This window comes from Bubalus kerabau, chromosome 6 (genome assembly GCF_029407905.1).
Source record: "Bubalus kerabau isolate K-KA32 ecotype Philippines breed swamp buffalo chromosome 6, PCC_UOA_SB_1v2, whole genome shotgun sequence".
Taxonomy (NCBI): Eukaryota; Metazoa; Chordata; class Mammalia; order Artiodactyla; family Bovidae; genus Bubalus; species Bubalus kerabau.
Genome location: NC_073629.1, coordinates 57,587,394 through 57,603,399, shown reverse-complemented (window position 1 = coordinate 57,603,399; position 16,006 = coordinate 57,587,394). Strand labels below are relative to the sequence as shown.

Sequence of the window (16,006 nt, the reverse complement as noted above, 5' to 3'; positions counted from 1 at the left end):
CCAGGGAAGGTATAAATGAGGCCAGAGGAAATCAACACAGAAACTGCTCAACACATAGAATCATGAGAAATCATTATTTCAAGCCACTAAGTATAGGGGGTGCTTACACAGCCACAGATAATCAAACAGTTAAAGAGATAATGAGATCAGAAGAAGTCAACTTGAAATGTTACTCTTTATCTTTTCATGGTGGTGAATACAAATTATCTAAGACTGACAAAAAATTCTTGAGTACAAAGTTTAGAAAGGGGTCTTCCAGTAATTTCTAAGGCACCAAATGACTGAATAATGAAGTATTATAAAGTTAATGAGAGAAGTAAAGAATCCACCTTTTAGGTAAGGCTGTAAAAGTAAATAGGCAAGATCTTTAAACTCCTTAATGAAAGAAAAGCCCAGGTGTTTGTTGAGGCCTTCCCTATAGACCCTCAATCCTCCAAACCTTGAATAAATTAATTAAACCAGATTTCTAGGAGAATACTCAGCAGACTCAATACAGAGAACACTTGAAAAATTAGGCTGATAAAAGACACTTGTAAAAACCCCAAGTATGGTGCCTATTAAAAAGTTTTATTATTCACAGTTAAACGAACTAAAAACTTCTAATAAGTCGTTTGTGAGTGAACAGGAAAATAAGTCGAAACTAGCCTCTCCCCATTCAAATATAAAGAAGGTATCTCTTCTGTTAATGGATAAAAGCGAAATTAAAAAAAAAAAAACTTGGTTAGACAACGATCGATTTTAAGCGAGATGAGCGCTATCATTTTAGAAAATCAATTTCAAGAATAAATTATGTTTTAGTATGGAGTAGTTCCTTTTATTACAACAGTGTTGTTTAAAAACCACAAATGATACTGAGGCGTACCCAGCGGCCTGTGAGTGCCAGAGAACAGAAGTAAAAGACTAAGAGTGACTTACCACAAACAAATGACAGAAAATTGACAGTAAAAAGGAAGTGTACCCTGGACCAAAGACTTGAGGGCTTTCCTCTGGGCTTAAAAGGAAGCTTTGTCATAAAGACGGCAGTTCCTTGCATTTCTGTCAATTTAAAAATAATCTTCATTTCTTTGCAAAACTTAGTGCCTTTCCCTCCTCTCACCCCCCGCTTTTACAGTGTGTCTTACAGATTGTACTCAAGAGAGTCTCAGGTCAGAAGAAGGAACTGCTAAACCCAGGGCGGGGAAAGATAATCGTCAAACGCGAAATAAAGCCACGTCGCACGCCGGCAGCAGCAACCGCTGGGGGAGCCCACCCGTTTGAGCTGTGTCTCCCAAAAGGGACCGAATATTCTGTCTTCCTTAGCGCAATCCCTGTCGCTCGCCCTGGGGCTGCAGCAGAGGTGACCTCCACTCACCGTTTGAAGCACGGTCGCCAGCAGCAGTCGCAGCCCAAACGCCGGGCCAAACCACCCATCCCGCCGGGCCGCCATCACTGCCGCCTTCGGTAGGTCTCCGGCTGCACAGAAGACCCCTCTGCTAGGGGCGTCTACTCCAGTGCCTGATCCAAAACAGGCTGCTAAAGGCCGCTGCCATCAAGTCTCTTATTCTGAGGAGACGGGCATTAACTACGGGCATATGTAAGCTTAAAGGTGAGCAAAAACTTTACACTTGATGTAAATATGAAGTCACTGGGTCCTTTCGATAACTCACATCAGGCATCTCCCTAAACTCCTCAAATCTGTGCTTCCCGGGCTCCTTCCTTTCATTCACGACATTTCCTTAAGCAGTCAAGAAGCCCCGCCTTCGCCAGTTTCGACCTGCCTCCTTCTCTAAGTTTACCCAATCGAATGCCGATTTGGTTGACACCTACGGCAAAGGAAACCAACCGTGACACGCACCAAGAGCGAAGCGCTGGAGTTCTTCGGTCCAATAAGCTCAACCGAAAGGGAATAGGGGGCGGAGCCTCTGGTTGCCGAGCAGCGTACGTGGAGGCGTGCGCGTGGAGGCGGAGAGAGATGGGTAGGGGGCGGGGCCGAGGGCGGCGCAGCCGCAGCCGCAGCGCTGGCGGAGAAGCGCGCGGCCGCGAGCAAAGGAGGGAGGGAAGGAAGGAAGAGAAGGAGGCGGTTAGGCAGGCGGGCGCGGGGGTCGGGGACTGAGGCAGTAGAAGGAGGCGAGAGCCCGGCAGCTGCTTCGCTCTGTGTTTGCTGCACGGGCTTTTGAAGGGAGTCGGCCGTGGAGTCGGTCGAGGAGAAGCGGGCACCGGCGGCGTTGCTGCTGGCGCCTGGGGGCGGGGGACTGGGGACGCGAGAAGGGGGGTCGCTGCGGTGGTTCTCTCGCTGTCGCGCTCTTCTTGCCTTTCTCCCGGCTCCGTGGGCTCCTCCCGGCGTCTCCCTCGCCCCCGGGGCCCCAATCCCCACCCCCCGCGGTATGTCTTGATCCCGAGCAGCGGGTTTCATGGGGCTCCTCAGGATTATGATGCCGCCCAAGTTGCAGCTGCTGGCGGTGGTGGCCTTCGCGGTGGCTATGCTCTTCTTGGAGAATCAGATCCAGAAACTGGAGGAGTCCCGGTCGAAGCTAGGTGAGTAGCCGGGTCACTCCGGGCTGAGTGGTATGTGGAAGGGACCAGGCTGGGGAGGCACGGCAAGCCAAGCAAGTGGGCGTTTATCTAACCTGATATCTGGCTTGGAGGCTGGAGGCTGAAAGAGAACACAAGCCCCAGGAATGGTGTGAATTAAGCTTGGGTGGTATGCTGGGCTCACGAGGTCAAGGGGCAGAGGTTGCAAGGTTGGACTTCCGCGAGCCAAAGGGTTGCCACGGGGAGAAAGCAAGAGAATATAGAATTCGTTGGGGAGTCAGTACTGACAGTTGGAGGAGACCGAAACGGTCAGGCTTGCCTGTTCTCTTGGAAGTCATAGTGAAAGCTCCAGCAGTTTCAGGCAAGGGGTATTCTAATTTGATATGTGGGCACCTGGATACTAAATCTTTTGGGAATGGGGAGGTTCGCGAAGGGACAGATGCGCTGAAATGGAGGGGAGATACTGGAATGATGGTGTGTAAAAGAAACACATTGTAGTGAGTTGCACTCGTGCTGGGGGCAGCAAGGGACCGCGCAACTGACGAGAGAAATAGACTGTCCAGGTAGAACAGGAAAGCAAATAAAAAGCTCCTATGAGGTTCTGAAACGAGGTAACCAGGCATCTGAATTTTTTTAGTGGCGCTGAACTGGTATTTTGAGCTTAAGAAAGGAGTTGTATGTGCATGTTGCTTAGCAGCAATGTTGGTGTAGTGAATTTAGAAGGGGAGGAAAGGTTGAGGGGGAATTGCTATAATGAGATTTAAAGTTAACGAAAGGAAGAGTGCAGCAAGTTTACCGTATGGTTAAGTACCTTAAAGAGTTAACATTTGTTATTTTAATTGAGAGAGAGATCTGAAGTACAAACAGTTGGAGTGTGCTGTTGTGAAAGACCAGACTAATGCACAGATAAGTACTTTCAGAGCAGTAAGGAACTGTGGCATTTGGGAAGAGTGAACGGGGAGGGAGGGTTAAAAGAATGTCAGCAATACATTTTGATTTTAAAATGTACATGGCACTTAAAAATCAGCCCAAGGGGCTGTAATTTGAATGTGGAAATGTTTAGTAAGTATATTTTATACACGTTCACTGCCACATCATTTAAAATAAGTTTCGAAATGCAAACAATAAAATAGGAGCTTTATAATTTAGACTCAGAAGTAACGTATACTGCTGGTATGATTAATATTTTGGAAAAATCTATCAGAAAATAATTGTAATATTACAAATAGTAGCTAGCCATTTGCAATTTTGATACTTTGAAAAAACAATTTTAAAGTGCAGTTTATCAAAGAACATCAAATAAATTAACAAGTGCAAATAAATTTGAAGATAGGGATAATTCCACTCTTCAGCTCTAAGGTAAAACTTGCCCTGTATAATTTTGAACAGATATCAAATTTATTTACTATGATTTTATTAATATGTATAGTATACGATGGGAAAATATTCACTTTAAATTTTGAAGGTTGGCCAATATACTCTTTTTGTTTGTACCCGTTTAGCAGCATTCATGGTCATATTCTAGTCTGGTTAATGATCCAGCTTTACAGAAAAAAAAAGACTCCTCTTCAAGAAAGTTGAAAGTTATATTAAATTAAAATTTATATTTATTCTTTGTTGTATTGCTCTTTGAATTTCTTATACATATTATGGTGGGTTGGGATAACTTCAAATTTTAATTTTCCTTCCTTGTCTAACATTTTTTCCCATAATAATTTAAATTGTTTTCTATAGGCACAACCTGAATCATTTTAAAAATGTAGAAAGCCACAGATAAGTGGCTCAGTAGATAACATGTTTCTTTAAGACTTTTTACAAGAAAGAAACTCTTACATTTTATTAGAAATAGTAAATATGGAATAAATGAAATAATTCTTGAAAAGGAGACTCATACAAAAAGTTGCTGCTGCTGCTAAGTCGCTTCAGTTGTGTCCAACTCTGTGTGACCCCATAGACAGCAGCCCACTAGGCTTCTCTGTCCCTGGGATTCTCCAGGCGAGAATACTGGAGTGGGTTGCCATTTCCTTCTCCAATGTTCGAAAAGATAGAAGGAGCTAATAATAGAGATGTGGAATTGAGTGAGTGATAGTCGCTAAGTCATATTTGACTCTTTGAGACCCCGTGGACTGTAAACCTGCCACACTCCTCTGTCCGTGGAATGCTCCAAGCGAGAATACTGGAGTGGTTGCCATCTTTTTTTCCAGAAGTAAAATTATGACAAATAAAATGTATAGCTTCACATCAGCAGTCTTTTGACTTAAAAAACGTCTTATGAAACGGCCTGTACTAAAGCAGATGTCAGTAATCTTCCTTAGGAAAGGAACACAGAAGGAGGCATATTTTGACAGTCAGACTCTACTAGGCCCTTTCATATTTGCTATTCTTATTTGATCTTCCAAGAACACTATAGAAAGCCATTTTTACAGATGCAGGCACAAGTTCAAAAGTTACATAAGTTGACCACATACCTAGTAAGTGGCAAAGTCAGTATTTGAACCCAGGTATGTCTGATTTCAAATCAAGTTCCCCTTTAATTATACCAGGCTGCTTGGGACTTTATATTGACAGTACACTAAGATGTAGTGGTTTGAATAGAATTTTTAAACTAGCACCAATGTTTAATTGCATTTATTGCTAAGAATGAATATCATTCTTAGAAAATTCAATTTCTGACACAAAGGAATTAATTTAGTGTAATGTCTGTTGCTTGTTTATACCCATGTAATGAACATAATTATATCATCTAATGAAAGGACTGAAATAGATAGCTTTCTTTTGCTACGGGGAAAAAAAAAGATAGTTATTTTCTGTAAGTGTAAAATTACAAACAATAAAAGCATTTTTATTTTGCCATCAGAAAAACTTACACAATTTTCACTTTACAGAAACTTTTGTGGTGTCATCTGTCACACAGAATTTTGACTTAAAGTGTTGTCAAATTTATTAAATTTTGCATTTATGGCTTAAAAAAAAAGAAAAACTTAAACATCATTAAGTATATCAACAGGAATTCCTAAAAACCAGTGTCACATAATAGAGTTATTTTTTTTTTCCAATGAATATTGAATGACAGTATACGTAATACTGGCTTTGCATCTTGCTTTTTTCATTTAATGTCACAGAACATCTTTCCAGGTCAAAAAATATAAATTTGACTTACTCATTTTAATAGCTGTATAACATTCTATAGTATGCATGAGTCATAAATTCTTAAGCCATTATGCCAATAATGAAGATTCAGTTTATCCCCCTTCACACACTTTTTTTTAACTGTTTTATTTCTTGATATTATAAAACAGTGTTACAAGAAACATGCTTATATTAGTTTATTTAATTATTTATTTGTTGGTACTATTTTCAGTAGAATAAATTCTAATAAGGGATTACTGAGACAAAAGATAGATATATATATTGTAATTTAACAGATTTTAAAATCGGTTACTTCCCTGAAAATTTATTTCCCAAGGGTGATAATAATCTGTACTGTCGGCATACGCTCAAGTGCAGGTTATTGTCAGCTTTTAATTTTTGCTAGCTTTTAATTTTTTTCTAAAGCTGTGAAATGGTATGTTGTTGTATCAATTATGTTTCCTTGACTTATGATTAAGTTGAACATGATTTATATGTTCATTTTCATGTCTGTTGGGCAGTGTTTCATCTTACCAATTATTAGGGTTTAAAAAGGATGTTAGATGTAGTAATCATTTATCTGTTGTGTCTTGTATCTGTTTTTCTCCAGGTCTGTCATTTGTCCCTTGACTTTATGGTGTATGGAGGTTAAAAATTTTATGCAGTCAGATCTATCAATTTAGGCAAGTAGGTGCCTTACATTGCTTGAGAAGTCTTCCCCCATCCAAGATTATGTTATTATTCTCTATATTTTGTTAGTGTTTTATAGCTTATATTTTTATATTTAGCTCTTTAAAGCATCATATTTATTGTAATTTCTCTCAGTGAATGGCCACTTATGGCAAATATTATATTAATAATTCATCTTTTTTTTTCCTCCTCCGTATGTTACAGTTCTTGTTTTAGTCACATATTAAGTTTTCATATGTTCTGGGATAAATTTTGGACTCCATTATTTTCCACTAATCAGAGATTCTTTTGGTCTTAGGGACTCATACATAGGCTTCAAGGCATCTATGAATTCCCTGAAATTATATACATATCTTTTATCAGATTTGCAAAGGAGTACCCTTAATGGTAAGAATCACTGATTTGCAGTAGATGGTTTATATTTAATGGAGTGAGTGTGTTTTTTGTTTTTAATATTAACTTATTACAACATGCAACTTGTGAGTTAAATTTAGGATGCAAGCACATTAATATTAATATGGGTGTTATATTACAAACTTATTAATGTGGGTATTACATTGAGAAAAGTATTAAAATGTATACAAACTTTTAATTTTTCTAATGAGGTATAGAAAATAACATGGAGTCAAAATGAAAATTTACTTAGGTTACTGCTTAGTTACTTAGCTGTTAGAACTCTGCTTGTCAGAATTTGTTGCTTTTTCTAATTAGTTATTTCTGAGTGTCAAGAGCACACTATTGTTAATTTTGACTGATGAAACAGTCAATGAAACTTTTGTTACATAAATGTCAGAATTATGTGCTTGATAACTTTATTTTTTATAGGACCTAAGCATTTAAAATAATATTTTTTGTTCATATGCTTGTAAGACCACTAAATAAATGAATGCTTTAGGACCTAATGTTTTCAATGAAGACAGTAACTCAGAATGGATTATGTAGCTGTCTTCATTGGTCAAAAGTATGTTAATCTCTATGTTCTTGAAACCCTCCTTAACTAATGAACCAACTTCCAGGGCCAAGCTTGGGACTTATCTCTTTGGAATTTGGTAGGTTTTACAAGTGCCACTGTTTTTTTTTTGTTTAGTTACTAAGTTGTGTCTGACGCTTTGTAACCCCGTGGGCTATAGCCTACCGGGCTCCTCTGTCCATGGAATTTCCCAGGCAAGAATACTGGAGTGGGTTGCCTCCTTCTCCAGGGGATCTTCTCTATCCAGGCATTGAACCCATGTCTCCTAATTGGCAGGCAGGTTCTTTACCATATCAGGAAAGCCCACCAAAACCATACATACTTGTAAAATGTTCCCAAGAATGATAGATTTCTCTACTTATAAAATTGTTTGCAAAGTTTACAGTAGTTACTGTTTAGAGGACTTAACAGTTTAATTGGAATGCCGTTATTCTAGAGTTGCTAATTGGTGTCTCACTTGTGAGTCCCAGATAGGATATCTAGTGCCATAGAGTAGTCAGTCAACTGAAATGGTTGATTTCAATTAAAGTGATACTAGGCTGTCTCTCTACCTCTCTAAGCCTTCTAAGAGCTTTTTGGGCACTTAGTGAAGTTGAAATAATAAGTATTCAAACACTGCTCTCCAGAATGACTACTTTTGAGAGATGTTTCTATAGATGGACTTTACAATCATGGTTCACTATAGTCCAGTTGTTTATAATTATCTGGCCAACTACTAGTAACTGTGCTTATATACTTTGCCTTTCTGCCTGTTAATTATAGATTAACTGCCTATTGGACCACTTGTGTACCTGATCCTGTTTCCTCATCTATTTAAAGACGTGGTTCCAGAAGTTTTCCCTCATTCTCCTGTAGTCATCATTTCCTCCCTTTCTGCTGGATTCTTCTCATTAACATGTAAACATGCTGTTATTTCTCCCAACCAAAAATAAAATGATATTTTTCTCTTGACTCCTCTTTCTCAGCCAATGTTTGTTTCATATTTCAGCTTCCCTAAGCAGTAAAACTTAAAAATTGTCTATTTTCACTGTTGCTAATTGCCACAATCATCAGCGACTTCCCTAAGTCCTACAGTCAGTTTTTGGTCTTCATCTTACTTGACCAGTCAGGAGAATTTGACACAGTTGATCACTTCCTCCTTTTGAGCAATTTTCTTTACTTGGCTTCCAACATATCATACTCGTAGCTTTCTTCCCCCCCTCAGTGAGTCATTTCTCTGTCTCTTGTGTTAGCTTCTTTTTTAGTACTCTCTTCAACCCCTTACCATAAGAATACCAAAGGGCTGAGTCCCTGAAACTCCTCTTTACTCTTCCTTAGCTGATGACCTATGTGCTGACAACTTCTAAAGCTGAGACTTGTTTCCTAAACATTAGATTTGTGTAGATTCATGTAACTGAGTTGCCCACTTGAACAATTAATAGACTTAAATTCATTGTGGCCAAAACGAATCTTCTGATGTTTCTGCACAATGCCTCCGAACCCTCCTACACCCCCCCAATAATTTTATCTGACCTTTATTTCAGTTGATAGCAGCTCTATCCTTCCATTTGTTAGTTAACTTGACTTTTCTTTTCTCACACTCTACATCTAATCTTTCAGAAATATCTTGTTAGCTTTACCTTCAAAATGTTTCTAGAATATGACTACTACTAAGCACTTCCACTCTTATCACCCTAATTCAGGATACTATAGTCTCTTCCCTAGATTACTGCCATGTCTTAACTAGTCTGTTTGATTCTGCACTTGGCCTCCCTACAGACTGTTCTTAATATAACAGCTTGGTGAGCCTTTTGAAATGTAAAAAAATCATGTCACTCCTCTGCATAAAGCTCTTTAGAAGCTTCCTGAGTTAGAGTAATGATAGCTGTTTTTAAAACAAAGTCCACAATTTTATTGGCTAAACATAGTAAATGACTCTTTTTTCCCCATCATGTTTTAGGTGATCATTTTGGTGGATGGTTTTCCTCTTCATGAGTTATTCAAGGTCTTGGGTACTTTCTGTTATTAGTTATGCCATCCCCTCTGGTTTGGAGTTCTCTGCTGTCAGCCTGGGGAAGAGGCAAGAGAAAGGTGAGGCGGTGCGCCTTTCTCAACTTTTTTGACCTCTTTTACCCTCAATCTATTGATGAGGTTTTGTTGTTGTTTTAGTTGCTGAGTCTTGTCTGACTCTGTTATGACCCTATGGACTGGCCCACTAGGCTCCTCGGTCCATGGGATTTCCCAGGCAAGAATACTGGAGTGGGTTGCCATTTCCTTCTCCAAGGGATCTTTGCAAACCAGGGATGGAACCCGTATCTCCTGCATTTGCAGGCGGATTCTTTACCACAGAGCCACCAGGGAAGCCATGGATGAGGAGTAGTTATAATCTCTATGCAAGGGTGGTGGGGGGAGTGGAAAATGGGTTTTTTAGCTGGCAGTCACTTTAACATTTGTGGCTGTATACTATGGAAGATGGGGGCATACATTTGAATCTTTTGAATCCTTTCAGATATTTTGTGACTCAGAATATAAACTGTCTTGATTAATGTTCTTTGTGAACATGAGAAATGTATATCCCGTTGTTACAGGGTGGAGTATGCTATAACTATCAGGTCAAGTTGTTCCAGTCTTCTGTATCTTCTGTATCCTTGATTTTCTTTCTGCCTACTCCTTTCATCAGTTATATAGGGAGGGATTTTGAAGTCTCTGGTGGTGACTGTGGGTTTATTTCTCCTTAGAGTTCTGTTACTTTTCGCTTCATGTGTTTTGAACTACTGTGATTAGTTGCATGAATGTTAGGACTGTCATATCTTCTTGATTAATTAACCCCTTTTTCATTTATGAGACGATGCTCTTTATCCTTAGTGATATTCTTTGCTCTGAAACCTACTTGGTCTGTTATTAATTTAGTCACTTCAGTTTTGATTAGTTTTAGCATAGTGTATCCTTCCCATTCTTTTAGTATAATATTAATCTGTTTGTGTCTTTTTGTGCCCTTCATGGATCCCTCCTTGTGATGCAGAGGCTTGCATAACTCAGTGAAGCTATGAGCCATGCCAGGCAGGGCCACCTAAGATGGATGGGTCATGGTAGAGTGTTGTGACTAAATATGATCTACTGGAGGAGGAAATAACAAACCACCCCAGTATACTTGCCATGAGAACCTTCGCATGAGCTATATAAAAGGCCAAAAAGATATGACACCAAAAGATGAATCCCCCACGTCTGAACTTGTCCAGTATACTACTGGGGAAGAGCGAAGGAGAATTACCAATAGCCCCAGAATGAATGAAGCGGCTGGGCCAAAGCAGGTACGACACTAGTTGTGGATGTGTCTGGTGATTAAAGTAAAATCCTATGCTGCAAAGAACAGTATTGTATAGGAACCTGGAATGTTAGGTCCATGACTCAAGGAAAATTGGACATGGTCAAACAGGAGATGATAAGAGTAAACATCAACATCCTAGGAATCAGCAAACTAAAATGGATAGGAATGGTCGAATTTAATTCAGATGACCATTATATCTACTACTGTGGGCAAGAATCCCATAAATGAGATGGAGTAGCTCTAATAAGCAACAAGAGTCCAAAATAAACAGTACTTGGTTTAACCTCAAAAATAACAGAATGATCTTAGTTCATTTCCAAGTCAAGCCATTCAATATCACAGTAATCCAAGTCTATGCCCATACCACTGATGCCAGAGAAGCTGAAGTTCATCAATTTTGTGAAGACCTAGAAGACCTCCTAGAACTAACACCTAAAAAAGATGTTCTGTTTATCTTTGGGAACTGGAATGCTCAAGTACGAAGTCAAGATATACCTGGAGTAACAGGCAAGTTTGTCCTTAGAGAACAAAATGAAGCAGGGCAAAGGTTAACTGAATTCTGCCAAGAGAATGCACTAGTTATAGCAAATGCCCTTTTTCATACAACACAAGAAATGACTTTACACATGGACATCACCAAATGGTCAATACCGAAATAAAATTGATCATGTTCTTTGTAGCCTAAGATGGAGAAGTTGTATACTAGTCAGCAAAAACAAAACCTGGAGCTGACTGTAGCTCAGCTCATCAGCTTCTCATGGCGAAATTCAAGCTTAAACTAAAGAAAACCAGGAAAAACACTAGGCCAGCCAGGTATGACTTATATCAAATTCCATTTGAATTTGTAGTAGCAGTAATGAATAGATTCAAGGGACTAGATCTGATTAACAATGTGCCTGAAGAACTATAGACAGAGGTCCATAATATTGTGTTCAGTTCAGTTCAGTCACTCAGTCGTGTCCGACTCTTTGTGACCCCATGAATTGCAGCACGCCAGGCCTCCCTGTCCATCACCAACTCCCGGAGTTCACTCAGACTCACATCCATCTAGTCGATGATGCCATCCAGCCATCTCATCCTCTGTCGTCCCCTTTTCCTCCTGCCTCCAATCCCTCCCAGCATCAGAGTCTTTTCCAATGAGTCAACTCTTCGCATGAGGTGGCCAAAGTACATAATATTGTGAAGCAGGTGGCTAACAAAACCATCCCAAAGAAAAAGAAAAGCACGAAGGCAAAGTGGTTATCTGAGAAGGCTTTACAAGTAGCTGAAGAACGAAGAGAAGTGAAAAGCAAGGGAGAGAGGGAAAAGCACATCCAGTTAAACGCAGAGTTCCAGAAAAAAGCTGGAAGAGACAAGAAGGCCTTCTTCAATGAACAATGCTTAGTAATAAAAGAAAACAACAAAAGGGGAAAGACTAGAGATCTCTTCAGGAAAATTGAAAACCTCAGGGGAGCATTCTGCCCAAAGATGGGCACAATAAAGGGTCAAAATGGTAGAGACCTAGTAGACGCTGAAGAAATCAAGAAGAGATGGAAAGAATACACAAAAGAACTATGTAAAAAAGATCTTAATGATCCGAATTATTATGATGGTATGGTTAGTTACCCAAAGCCAGACATTGTAGAGTGCAAACTCAAGTGGGCCTTAAGAAACACTGCTATTAATAAAGCTAGTGCATGTGATGAAATTCCTGCAGAACAATTCAGATCCCTAAAGAATAATGCCATCAAGGTTTTGCATTCCTTATGTCAGCAAATCTGGAAGACCCAGCAGTGGCCACAGGACTGGAAAATGTCGATCCTCATCCCAGTCCCCAAAAAGGGTAGTACCAAAGAATGTGCTAACCATTGGATAGTTGCATTCATCTCCCATGCTAGTAAGGTCATGCTTAAAATCTTGCATGCTAGGTTTCAGCATTATGTGAACTGAGAACTTCCAGATGTCCAAGCTGGGTTTAGGAAAGGAAGAGGAAGTACAGATCACACTGCCAACATTCACTGGATTATAGAGAAAATGGAAATTTCAGAAAATACCTGTCTTTATTTTGACTGTGTTAAAGCCTTCGACTATGTGGATCATGACAAACTGTGGAAAGCTCTTAGATGGAAATACAAGACCATTTTACCTGTCTCCTTAGAAACCTGTGTGTGGGTAAAGAAGCAACAGTTAGAAACCAGTATGGAACAACTGATTGGTTCAAGATTGAGAAAGGAGTATGACAGGGCTATCTGCTGTCACCCTGTTTGTTTAACCTATACGCTGGGCACATCATGAGAAATGCTGGGCTGAAAGAGTTACAAGCTGGGATCAAAATAGGTGGGAGAAAAATCAACAACTTCAGATAATGCAGATGATACCATTCAATAACAGAAAGAGAAGAGGAACTGAAGAGCCTCTTGATGAGAGTGAAAGAGGAGAGTGAAAGAGCTGGCTTAAGACTAAATATTAAAAAAAAACTAAGATCATGCATCTGGCGCCTTGGTGCTTAATCATTCAGCTGTGTCCAACTCTTTGTGACTCCATGGACTGTAGCCCACCAGGTGCCTCTGTCCATGGGGATTCTCCAGGCAAGAAGACTGGAGTGGGTTGCCATGCCCTCCTCCAGGTAATCTTCCTAACCCAGGGATTGAACCCAGCTCTCCCTCATTGCAGGCAGATTCTTTACTGATTGAGCCACCAGGGAAGCCCGCTGGGCCCATTACTACATGGCAAATAGAAGGGAAAAGGGTGGAAGTAGTGATAGAAAGGTGGAAGATTTCCTCTTTTTGGGCTCCAAAATGATTGTGGATGGTGACTGCTGCCATGAAATCAGAAGATGATTGCTTCTTGTCAGGAAAGTGATGACAAACCTAGACAGTATGTTGAAAAGCAGAGACATTACTCTGCTGATTAAGGTCCATGTAGTCAAGGTTATGGTCTTCCCAGTGGTCACGTATGGTTGTGAGAACTGGACCATAAAGGCAGAATGCCAAAAAATTGATGCCTTCGAACTGTGGTGCTGGAGAAGACTCTTGAAAGTCCCTTGGAGAGCAAGGAGTTCAAACCAACTGGCAGGACTGATGCTGAAGCTCCAGTATTTTGGTCATCTGATGTGATGAGATGACTCATTGGAAAAGTCCCTGATGCTGGGAAAGATTGAGGGCAGGAGGAGAAGAGGGCGTCAGAGGATGAGATGGCGGGATGGCATCACTGATGCAGTGAACATGAACTTGGGCAAACTCCAGAAGATGGTGAGGGACAGGGAGACCTGGCATGTTGCAGTCCATGGGGCCGCAAAGAGTTGGACATGACTGGGCAACTGAACAACAACAAAGCATGATACGTTGTTGTTATTTTTGTTTTAAGCAATCAGTTATCTTTTAAAAAGATTGAAACATTTTTTTACAGAACTTATTCATACATGCATCATTCCTAATGCTTTCCATTCCTTTGTGGAGGTGCAGATTTCCATCTGGTACTCTTTTCCTTCATCCTCAAGGATGTCTTTTGAAATTACTTGTACTGAAAGTCTACTTGGTGATGAACTCTTTTTGCTTTTGTATGTCTAAAAGGTATGTATTTACCTTAATGTTTATAAGAAATTTTTGTTAGGTATAGAATTGTAGGTTGACATTTTTTTTCTTTCAGTACTTTAAAGCTGTTGCTCCATTGCCTTTTGGCCTGCATTCTGTTTGATGAGAAGTCTGTCATTGTTCTTATCTTTGTTCAGCTATTCATATCTTTTCCTTTCCCTGTAAGATTTTCACTCGGTTTTAAGTAATTATGGTAAGCCTTGCTGTAGTTTTTTGATTTTTTTCTTGTGCTTTGGGTTTGTTGAGCTTATTGGACTTGTGTGTTTATAATTTTCGTTACATTTGGAAAAATTTGGCCATTACTATTAAATACTTCATATAATTTTTTATGTACTTCTTTTCCTTCAAAAATTCAAGTCACATATATATATTGCCTACATTTAGTTGTCATAACAGTTTGATGACATTTTATTTATTTTTCCCAGTCTTTCTGCTTTTTGGTATTTTTTAATTACTTTGTCTTCAATCCACCAATCTTGTCTTTTGTGTGTATAATTCTGCTTTTAGTTCCATTCAGTGTATTTTTCATTTCAGTTATTTTTTCCATTTCTAGAAGTTCATTTTGGATCTTTAAAAACAACAGCAACAAAGAACTTCTGTTTGTCTCCTTAACATGCTTTTACTTTATTTTGTCGAACAAATGACATATTGTTATAATGACTCTCTTGATGTTTTTGTTTACTGATTCTATCTTCTATGTCTTTTCTCAATATTTTTATGTTGGTTTGCTTTTTTATTCATTGTGGACCATATTTTCCTTCTTTTTTATATGCTTGGTATTTAGGTGTTGGATATTTTCAGATTCTTAAACATATTCGTAAGCCTTGATTTGGGACACATTCAAGTTTCTTAGAAACAGTATGATCTTTCTGAGGTTGCTTTTACTTTTGTTAGATGGGATCAGAATATATGATTAACTTTGCCCTACCACTGAGGCAGTAACCTTGCAGTTCCTTTCAGAGTACTCCACCCAGTACCCTGTGTATTTTATTTCCCAACCCGGGCTAGTGGGAATGCTGGTTGAGTGAACCCCAGAAGATTTTCCACCTGTGTTTTTTGGGTGGCCTCAGTTAGTTTCTTCACACATATGCACTGATTGGTACTTGGCTGAAAATTCTCTTCTTGCAGCTTTGTCTTCTTTAGTATTCTGCCCAGCATAAGCCAGCTGCTTTGGCCTCCCTGGACTCCCAATCCTGGCCCCTTAACTCAGGGAGACCTTTGGGCTCTGAGATCCCCTTCTCTGTACTCTAGCCTGGAAACTCTCTTTGGAGAGTCATATGACTCACTTCATTTCCTTTCTCTCTTGCAGTGACCCCCATCCTATACAGATTTCCTGTCTAGTGTCCAGTGTCTGAAAGCCTTTTGTTATATATTTTATGTATTTCAGTTGTTTCAGGTGGGAGGATAAATCCCTTGTTACTCTATCTTGGCTGGAAATGGAAGCCAGGTGGCCTAGTTATCTCTGATTGTGTGTCCCTAGGTTGACTTAGGGGAAAGTAATAAAGTTGGATAAATTGAATTATATTTGACAACTAAAACTAGTATTATAAATTTAAGGGTGAAATAATGTTTTATTTTTTCTCTATTTGCTCATAATTTCTAGCATGGTATTGCACACAGGCCCTTAGTAAATTGTTTGTTCCAAGTTAGAGGCAAGTCTTATTCAGCAATAGCTGGATCTCCTCACGTCCCCTTTGAAGTTTCAAGTGGATGTCAGTTAATTCTTTTGCTTGTTACCAATTTTACTGGAACTTCAAGAAACCAGTTCTTACTGCATCCCTTTAGATATAGCTGAGTCCAATGGAGGCTCTTTCAAACTGGGCAGTG

The 16,006-nt window shown here is 39.6% G+C and overlaps 2 protein-coding genes across 16 annotated transcripts in view; one reads left to right on the top strand and one right to left on the bottom strand.

The window, feature by feature from the left end:
• The window catches only part of SELENOF (selenoprotein F), a 40,374-nt gene extending 38,704 nt beyond the window's left edge, over positions 1-1,670 (bottom strand). Inside the window, exon 1 of one of the 2 annotated variants that reach the window (XM_055585283.1) lies at positions 1,352-1,670. In XM_055585283.1, coding sequence (XP_055441258.1) covers positions 1,352-1,426 — 75 coding nt within the window. In that variant the 5' untranslated portion in view covers positions 1,427-1,670. The remainder of the gene's footprint in view (positions 1-1,351) is intronic. The other variant, XM_055585282.1, reaches the window with a different exon arrangement.
• Positions 1,634-16,006, top strand: part of HS2ST1 (heparan sulfate 2-O-sulfotransferase 1) — a 226,126-nt gene continuing 211,753 nt past the window's right edge. For 6 of the 14 annotated variants that reach the window (XM_055585271.1, XM_055585269.1, XM_055585272.1 and 3 more), the window contains exons 1-2: positions 1,634-1,917; positions 2,405-2,514. In XM_055585271.1, coding sequence (XP_055441246.1) covers positions 1,784-1,917; positions 2,405-2,514 — 244 coding nt within the window. In that variant the 5' untranslated portion in view covers positions 1,634-1,783. Of the gene's footprint in view, positions 1,956-1,982; positions 2,515-6,250; positions 6,328-6,628; positions 6,718-16,006 lie in introns of those variants that run through there. The other 8 variants (XM_055585277.1, XM_055585275.1, XM_055585278.1 and 5 more) reach the window with 7 other exon arrangements.